This window comes from Ovis aries, chromosome 18, assembly GCF_016772045.2.
Source record: "Ovis aries strain OAR_USU_Benz2616 breed Rambouillet chromosome 18, ARS-UI_Ramb_v3.0, whole genome shotgun sequence".
In the NCBI taxonomy this organism is placed as follows: domain Eukaryota; kingdom Metazoa; phylum Chordata; class Mammalia; order Artiodactyla; family Bovidae; genus Ovis; species Ovis aries.
The window spans coordinates 17,455,317-17,464,887 of NC_056071.1; the positions used below are offsets into that span (position 1 = coordinate 17,455,317).

Consider the following 9,571-nt stretch of genomic DNA (forward strand, 5'->3'; position numbering starts at 1 on the left):
AGAATTCCACGTTCCTAAGAGTAGATGTAATGACAGAATACATACGAACCTTCAAGTTGCAAATATTCAAATATGCAAAAGTACATGTCAGCCCTTATATGTCAGCTGTTGAACAGCACTACTGTACTGTTCAAGGAAGTGTACTGTCTGATTAGAAATATTTTCTCTATTTTTTTGTGTTTGTTTTTTCATGCATCATTTGTGCAGAAAGCATTACGAACCTGTTACAGCACAGTACTGTATAGCCGATTGTGTTAGTTGGGTATCTAGGCTAACTTTGTTATACTTATGAACAAATTGGACTTACAAATACATTCTCAGAATGGAACTCCTTCATATATAGGGAATTTGCTGTATCAGATTTAGCCACTCATTAGTGTAATAAATATAGACAACAATCAATCATGGCTGCTAAAACTACTGGATGAAAGGTTTATGAATAACTTAAAAGTGAATGAATTGATAACTTATAAACCTTAAGATCTATCCATCTGAATGCAGAGTTCCAAAGAACAGCAAGGAGAGATAAGAAAGCCTTCCTCTATGATCAGTGCAAAGAAGTAGAGGAAAACAGTAGAAAGGGAAAGACTAGAGATCTCTTCAAGAAAATTAAAAATACCAAGGGAACATTTCATGCAAAGATGGGCTCAATAAGGGACAGAAATAGTATGGACCTAACAGAAGCAGAAGATATTAAGAAGAGGTATCAAGAATACACAGAAGAGCAATACAAAAAACATCTTAATGATACAGATAACCACAATGGTGTGATTACTCACCTAGAGCCAGATATCCTGGAATGAGAAGTCAAGTGGATCTTAAGAAGCATCACTGTGAACAAAGCTAGTTGAGCTGATGGAATTCGAGCTGAGCTATTTCAAATCCTAAAAGATGATGCTGTTAAAATGCTGTACTAAATATGCCAGCAAATCTGGAAAACTCAACAGTGGCCACAGGCCTGAAAAAAGTCAGTTTTCATTCCAATCCCAAAGAAAGGCAATGCCAAAGACTGTTCAAACTACCATACAGTTCACTCATCTTACATGCTAACAGAGTAATGTTCAAAATTCTCCAAGCTAGGCTTCAATGATACATGAACCAAGAACTTCCAGATGTACAAACTGGACTTGGAAAAGACAGAAAAAACAGAGATCAAATTCTATGATCCACTTGGATCATAGAAAAAGCAAGAAATTCCAGAAAAATACCTACTTCTACTTCATTGACTATGCCAAAGCCTTTGACTGTGTGGATCACAACGAACTGTGGAAAATTCTTAAAAGAGACAACCTGACAACCTGAGCTGCCTCTTGAGAAATCTGTATGCAGGTCAAGAAGTAACACTAAGAAATGGACATAGAACAATGAACTGGTTCCAAAACGGGAAAGGAGTACTTCAAGACTGTACATTGTCACCCTGTTTATTTAATTTATATGAAGACTACATCATGCAAAATTCTGGGCTGGATGAAGCACAAGCTGGAATCAAGATTGCCGAGAGAAATATCAATAACCTCAGATATGTAAATCAGTTCAGTTCAGTTCAGTTCACTCACTCAGTCATGTCTGACTCTTTGCGACCCCATGAGTTGCAGCACGCCAGGCCTCCCTGTCCATCACCAACTCCCGGAGTTCACTGAAACATGTCCATCGTGTTGGTGATGCCATCCAGCCATCTCATCCTCTGTTGTCCCCTTCTCCTCCTGCCCCCAATCCCTCCCAGCATCAGAGTCTTTTCCAATCAGTCAATTCTTCGCATGAGGTGGCCAAAGTACTAGAGTTTCAGCTTCAGCATCATTCCTTCCAAAGAACACCCAGGATTGATCTCCTTTAGAATGGACTGATTGGACCTCCTTGCAGTCCAAGGGAATCTCAAGAGTCTTCTCCAACACCACAGTTCAAAAGCATCAATTCTTCAGTGCTCAGCCTTCTTCACAGTCCAACTCTCATATCCATACATGACTACTGGAAAAACCATAGCCTTGACTAGATGGACCTTAGTCGGCAAAGTAATGTCTCTGCTTTTGAATATGCCATCTAGGTTGGCCATAACTTTCCTTTCAAGGAGTAAGCATCTTTTAATTTCATGGCTGCAATCACCATCTGCAGTGATTTTGGAGCCTAAAAAAATGAAGTCTGACACTGTTTCCACTGTTTCCCCATCTATTTCCCATGAAGTGATGGGACCAGATGCCATGATCTTCGTTTTCCGAATACTGAGTTTTAAGCCAACTTTTTCACTCTTCACTTTCACTTTCATCAAGAGGCTTTTTAGTTCCTCTTCACTTTCTGCCATAAGGGTGATGTCATCTGCAAATCTGAGGTTATTGATATTTCTCCCAGCCATCTTGATTCCAGCTTGTGCTTCTTCCAGCCCAGCGTTTCTCATGATGTACTCTGCATATAAGTTGAATAAGCAGGGTGACAATATACAGCCTTGACGTACTCCTTTTTCTATTTGGAACCAGTCTGTTGTTCCATGTCCAGTTCTAACTGTTGCTTCCTAACCTGCATATAGGTTTCTCAAGAGGCAGGTCAGGTGGTCTGGTATTCCCATCTCTTTCAGAATTTTCCAATTTATTGTGATCCACACAGTCAAAGGCTTTGGCATAGTCAATAAAGCAGAAATAGATGTTTTTTCTGGAACTCTCTTCATTTTTCCATGATCCAGCAGATGTTGGCAATTTGATCTCTGGTTCTTCTGCCTTTTCTAAAACCAGCTCAAACATCAGGAAATTCATGGTTCACGTCTTATCGAAGCCTGGCTTGGAGAATTTTGAGCATTACTTTACTAGCATGTGAGACGAGTCCTGTGGCCACTGCTGAGTTTTCCAAATTTGCTGGCGTATTGAGTGAAGCACTTTCACAGCATCATCTTTCAGGATTTGAAATAGCTCAACTGGAATTCCATCTTCCCCACCCAGGAATTGAACCCAGGTCTCCCGCATTGTAGGTAGATGCTTTAGCGTCTGAACCACCAGGGAAGTTGATATGTAGATGATACCACTCTAATGACAGAAAGCGAAGAGGAACTAAAGAGTCTCTTGATGAGGATGAAAGAGCGGAGTGAAAAAGTTGGCTTAAAATTCAACATTTCAAAAACTCAGATCATGGCACCCAGTCCTATCATTTCATGGCAAATAGATGGGGAAACAATGGAAACAGTGACAGACTTTATTTTCTTGGGCTCCAAAATAACTGCACATGATTACTGCATTCATGAAATTCAAAGATGCTTGCTCCTTGGAAGGAAAGCTATGACCAACGTAGACAGCATATTCAAAAGCAGAGACATTACTTTGCTGACAAAGGTCCATATAGTCAAATCTATGTGTGTGTTTTTTTTTTCTCGTAGTCATCTATGGATGTGAGAGTTGGACCATAAAGAAAGCTGAGTGCTGAAGAATTGATGCATTTGAACTGTGGTGTTGGAGAAGACTCTTGAGAGTCCCTTGGACTGCATGGAAATCAAACCAGTCAATCCTAAAGGAAATCAGTCCTGAAGATTCTTTGGAAGGATTGATGTTGAAGCTGAAACTCCAATACTTTGGCCACCTGATGAGAAGAACTGACTCATTAGAAAAGACCCTGATTTTTGGAAAGATTGAAGGCAGGAGGAGGAGGGGATGACAGAGGCTGAGATGGTTGGATGGCATCACCGACTTGATGGACATGAGTTTGAGCAAGCTCTGGGAGTTGGTGATGGACAGGGAGGCCTGGCATGCAGTGTCCATGCCACACAGCTGAGGGACTGGACTGAACTGAAACACTAAGATCAGCAAAGAAATACAGCAAGATACTGTGTGTCTCATGTAGGGATAGAGTTAGAGTAGTGTTTGTTATTGTTGACATTGTTTAGTCACTAAGCCATGTCTGACTTTTTTGCAACCCCATGGACTGTAGCTGGCCAGGCTCCTCTATCCATCTAACTTCCCATCAAAGATACTGGACTGGGTTGCCATTTCCTTCCTCAGAGGATCTTCCCCACCTAGGGACTGAACCTGTGTTTCCTTCATTGCAAGCAGATTCTTTACTGCTGAGCCACCAGGGAAGCCTGGCGATATTATTTAGATACTAATTTACAAATCAAGTAAGGAAAGTGGTAGGACAATGGATAGATGAACACGTCAAGCTTATAGTTTTGACATGAATAATTTTTTGATTTAATACTTGTATTGTGGTTACTAAACTTATTTATTTCTGGCACTTAAATGCCGTATAATTTTCCTTTTAATGGAGCTTCAGGATGCCTAAGTTTATGAGTTTCTTCTGCATAGTATATCTTGGGTCCCCATGATCAACATAAAGAGTTATGAAGTACAGGTATTATGAGCCATTATTTTTCTATTGGGAAACTGAGACATAAAAGAAATGTAAATGTTTTATCCCAACCTCTTCCAGAAAGTAAAATAATCATGGCCTCTAGTGATTGGCAGCTTGTACTAGTGTTTCCCTACCTGAGCTGCTCACATTTAACCTTAGCATAAAACAGAAAGAAGCAGTCACTGCTTAGGATTCTCTAGACTTTACATTTTTAACCAAATTTGTTTACTTTGATTTAGCACATTTAGATGAAACAAACACTCAGACAGAAAGACACACACACCCCACAAGCACAGTGAGAATTAGCCTAAAATCTTTGTCTTCTTTATTGATGCCCCTATTAAAAGCTCTCCTCCCTTGCACATTTCCTGGCCACACTGTATTAGGACAAAAAGCAATTCCCTAGTCACTGAAGACTGCAATGACCTTGATTTTAACATTAACAAAGTACTGTTTGGTAAGTCACCCAAATGACTACTGCATATTAAGGTACCCCAAATTTTCCATTCCAGAGCGTGCCATGTCCTTATGATTTAATGAACAAGTCAAAGTTGGCTGGCCCATCCTGATTTTCACTTATACTTTTCTATTTTGCATGGTTCACTTCACACTACCCAACTTTGTGCAGAACTAATCTTAAGGGGTGTATACTATTCTGATGAATTTTCTAGACTTCCTAAGTTAGAGAATATTTATATTATTTTCTAATTTTTATCATGCACCAGTTTTGACCTACATTCATGAACATGAGGTTTGCGTATAAGATAATTTTTGAGGAATACTTTCCAAAAACTAGTGGATCAAAGGAGTTTTAAGGCTTTTGATTCATATTGTCAAAATGCTTCCAAAAGTGTTCTATCGAGCCTCTTGCCTGCCAGAAATGCACTTCCCCAATCCCTCTGTAGCTATGAGGATCTGCAGGGAGCTCAAACTGGTGCTCTGTGACAGCCTAGAGGGATGGGATGGGATAGGGGGTGGGATGGGGTGGGAGGTGGGAGGGAGGTTCAAAAGGGAGGGGACATAAATATACCTATGGTTGGTTCATGTCAATGTATGGCAGAAACCAACACAATATTATAAAGCAATTATCCTCCAACTAAAAATAAATAAAACTTGTGTGGATTTGACTTGCATTTCCTCTGGACTTTTATCCTGAAATGTATCTGGTCTTCAATTATGTGTTGGTTCAGAGTAGATGGTGGACACAAGCTTGAGGTGTTTCTTCCCCTTAAGCTGCATTTCCCAGTCCTATTTCATGCAGTCACTTCCCAGAAATGATTTCATTCAAGACTGCCCCCCGTGTTGATGTTTAAAGTCACTGAGGTTTTCTTCTTCTAATCCCCTTAATTCTTTTGACTTTCTGGATGATTGAAAACAAAAGGAATAAATAGCTGACACACAGGAGGTCATGCATGTTTCAAATGACGTTTCCCCTGTGTAAAGCTGGGTGATTACAGGCTTGGCTCATTCCATCTCCATTCCAAATGGTTTCGTGCATGGCAGCATTGGTGTCTGGTTCAACCACTGCCTTGACCAGGCTGCTGGTCAGAATTAGGCTTAGTTCCGTGCTGCTTTTTCAGGCTGTGTTTAGAATTAGCAGATCAGAAAATTGAAACAGTGTGCACATCAAAGACCCGTTTCCTTTAGAAAGTCACAGGTTGATTTGCATTTTCTCCTCTCCCTGTCTTATTTTTAGGAAGGCGGACCATGTTTGGTGCTCATCACAAGAAAAGTAAGTGTAACTAGGTGAGTGGATGGATGTTAACTAAACTTACTCTGATAATCATTTTGTAGTACATGGTTGTTGTTGTTTTGTTGCTAAGTTATGTCTGACTCCTTGCACCCCATGGACTATATAGCCCACCAGGCTCCTCTGTCCATGAGATTCTCCAGACAAGAATACTGGATGGGTTGCCATTATCTTCTCCAGGGGGTCTTCTCACCCCGGAATCAAACCTGCACCTCCTGCATTGACAGGTGATTTCTTTACTGCTGAGCCAGCAGGGAAACACTTCATAGTATTCTGCTGTGCTGTGCTGTGCTTAGCTACTCAGTCATGTCCGATTCTTTAAGACCTCATGGACTGTAACCCCCCAGGCTCCTCTGCCCATGAGGATTACCCAGGCGAAAATACTGGAGTGGGTTGCCATGCTCTCCTCCAGGGGAGCTTCCCAACCCAGAGATGGAACCCAGGTCTCCCACATTTCAGGCAGATTCTTTACCATCTGAATCAACAGAGAAGCCCAAGAATACTGGAATGGGTAGCCTATCTCTTCTCCAGGAGAACTTCCAGACCCAGGGATTGAACTGGGATCTCCTGCATTGCAGGCAGATTCTTTACCAGTTGAGTTACCAGGGAATCCCTTTGTAGTATCTACACATATTAAATCATTAGGTTGCACACTTTTAACTTATGGTGCATTATGCCAATTATATCTTAATTAAAAATAAATGAAGAAATGCTTGGTGTTTTGAAAAAGAGACATGGGACTTAAAAACACAGTATGGCCAAAAAGAAATGTAACATGTGATTTAAGCTCCCATCTCTTTTTCTGAGTTTCATTTTTTCCTTTTTAATAAGAATCTTTGAAGAACTTACTGAAGACTGAGAGCAATGGTACAAGATACAAAGCCTCCTTAGAAGCCAGATCCATGTCAGTAACACATACATTTTGTATCTTGGGTCACCTGTGCATTCTACAGCCGCCTATCCATGCACTCATGCACTCACTCATTCACAAAATAGACATCTATTTTTCATTACATGCCAGTACCATGCTAAGCACAACTGATTCAAGACTAAAAGCAAGATGATTCTTAATCCCATGAATATGAAATCCAAGGGAAAGGCAGATCTATTTATGATTAGCTATCCTATAAAAACTTCCAGAGGTACTAACAGCTTGGACTCCCACCACTTGTGAAAACAGTGGAAAAATGAACAAGCAACACAAAAATGTCAAGGATATTACAAATCACCGTTATACTCTTAACTACATACTTACAATGTTAACTGTCTGCATTTTAACAAAAATAACTTTCACTCAACAGTAAATAAAAACTTGTGGGGGATGCATTTTTTTCCCCTTTCCTTTCTTCTTTTTCGTTCCCATCAACATATCATTACATTTTCTTGAATTCTCTTTTCTGAAAAATGTCACAAAATCATTCAAGGCAAGTTCAATTTACTATGGAATATCCTAATGGGTTTGATCCCTGGGTCAGGAAGATCCCCAGGAGAAGAAATTGGCAACCCACTCCAGGATTCTTGCTTGGAGAATCCCATGGACTGAGGAAGCAGGTGAGTTACAGTCCATGAGGGTGTAAAGAGTTGACACAACTTAGTGACTGAACACGAGCACAAAATTATTAGGACTTGGTGGTCTGGAGATGGGGTCTGTGAGTCTTGATAAGTGAAGGATATTGTATCTCTTTGACTCATTCCATTCAGCTTTGATTATAAACCTCTTGGATGGATTTTTCAGAAAACTGAGTGTCAGTTGTTGGCTTGGGAAACCAAGCAGCAAGAGTGTCTCCAAGCATGGAGACTTTTCTCTGTAATGTGGACCTGCTGCTGCTGCTGCTGCTGCTAAGTCGCTTCAGTCGTGTCCGACTCTTCGTGACCTCATGAACTGCAGCCTACCAGGCTCCTCCATCCATGGGAGTTTCCAGGCAAGAGTACTGGAGTGGGGTGCCATTGCCTTCTCCAGTGTGGACCTAGTCTTGCCAAAATTCTCACCTAACTAGTGATGCAGTGGTTAATGACCTGAATAATCACAGATTCCCTGTTTAGATCTCTGAAGGGAATGGCTGCCCACTGTAGTACTTTGTTGGCTCTGATAGTAAAGAATCTGTCTGCAGTGTGGGAGATGTGAGTTCAGTCCCTGGGTTAGGAAGATCCCCCGGAGAAGGGCATGGCTACCCACTCCAGTATTCTTGCCTGGAGAAATCCATGGACAGAGAAGACTGCAGTCCTGGTAGACTAAAGTCAGTCCATGGGGTTGCAAAATATCAGACATGACTAAGCAACTAACATGCCCTAAGTATCCTAGGAATATCCACAAAAATAAAAGTTTTTTTTTTTTCCCTCCACTTCAAAAATTATACATGGTATGGTTTAGACCGACTTGACTAAAATCAGTTCCATATGGCTCTAACAATTGTTATTCATCACTATATCCTCAAGAGTTAACAGGCCCTGGCACATGGTGGATGTCTAATCAGTACTTTTGGAATCAGTAATGAGAAGGTACATTAATACATTTTCCTGATTAGTGAAGAATTTTAAAAATGCACCCACCTTGCTGTTGTGGATGGAATTCATCACTTTGACGGGACTTTCCATGTTGCCACATGTGGCTCACCAGGGAAGGCAGCTCCTCCCAGAGTGCCAAGATGACTTTCATCATCTCATTGCCATGAATTATGGCCCTGGAAAATATTTGGAATACATAGAAGTTTCTTTCCTCAGAGCAGTCCTTTGTTTCAGATAGCCTTAGTTTGTTCTTTATTAATTTTTATTGAAGTATAATTGTTATACAGTGTTGTGATAGATTCTACTGTACAGCAAAATGAATCAGCTATATATATATGCATATAACTTCTCTCTCTCTCTTTTTTTTTAATTTCCTTCCATTTAAGTCACTGCAGTACATTAAGTTGGCTTCCCTCATGGCTGAGACTGTAAGGAACCTGCCTGCAATGCAGGAGACACTGGTTCAATCTGTGGTCAAGAACATCCCCTGGTGAAGGGAATGGCAACCCACTCCAGTATACTTGCCTGGAGAATTCCATGGACAGAGGAGTCTGGTGAGGCTACAGTCCACGGGGTTACAAAGTGTCAGACACAACTGAGTGACGAACACACGCGCACACCTGTGCTCTACAGTAGGTTCTTATTAGTTATTATTTTATACATAGTATTAATAGTGTATATGTGTCAATCACAATCTCCCAATTCCCCCTGCCCTCCCCCATAGACTTAGTTTTTACACTTTCTTGGTGAAATAGTAGTAATAATTCTTGCTTTTTTCTATTATGAATGCAAACCAGACTGTGAAATATACATCTCTAGCCACTCCATCTGTCTGTCTTTGACAAAACTGAACTCTTTCTTAACTTGGAGTTTGGGGATTATATTTCCCTCTATTTGGAATACTTTCCCAGTTCTTTTTTTTTTTTTTTGTTTCCCTTCCATGGTCGACCTCTATCATTTATGTAGGTCTCCAATTAATTATGATTTCTTCTG

The 9,571-nt window shown here is 40.6% G+C and overlaps 1 protein-coding gene across 3 annotated transcripts in view; it reads left to right on the plus strand.

Annotated features, from left to right (window-relative positions):
• Window positions 1-9,210, plus strand: part of AGBL1 (AGBL carboxypeptidase 1) — a 1,135,995-nt gene extending 1,126,785 nt beyond the window's left edge. For 2 of the 3 annotated variants that reach the window (XM_060401589.1, XM_060401594.1), the window contains one exon: window positions 3,356-5,450. In XM_060401589.1, the coding sequence (XP_060257572.1) occupies window positions 3,356-3,371 (16 nt within the window). In that variant the 3' untranslated portion in view covers window positions 3,372-5,450. Of the gene's footprint in view, window positions 1-3,355; window positions 5,451-6,019; window positions 6,070-8,964 lie in introns of those variants that run through there. The other variant, XM_060401587.1, reaches the window with a different exon arrangement.
• Window positions 9,211-9,571: the final 361 nt, after the last annotated feature.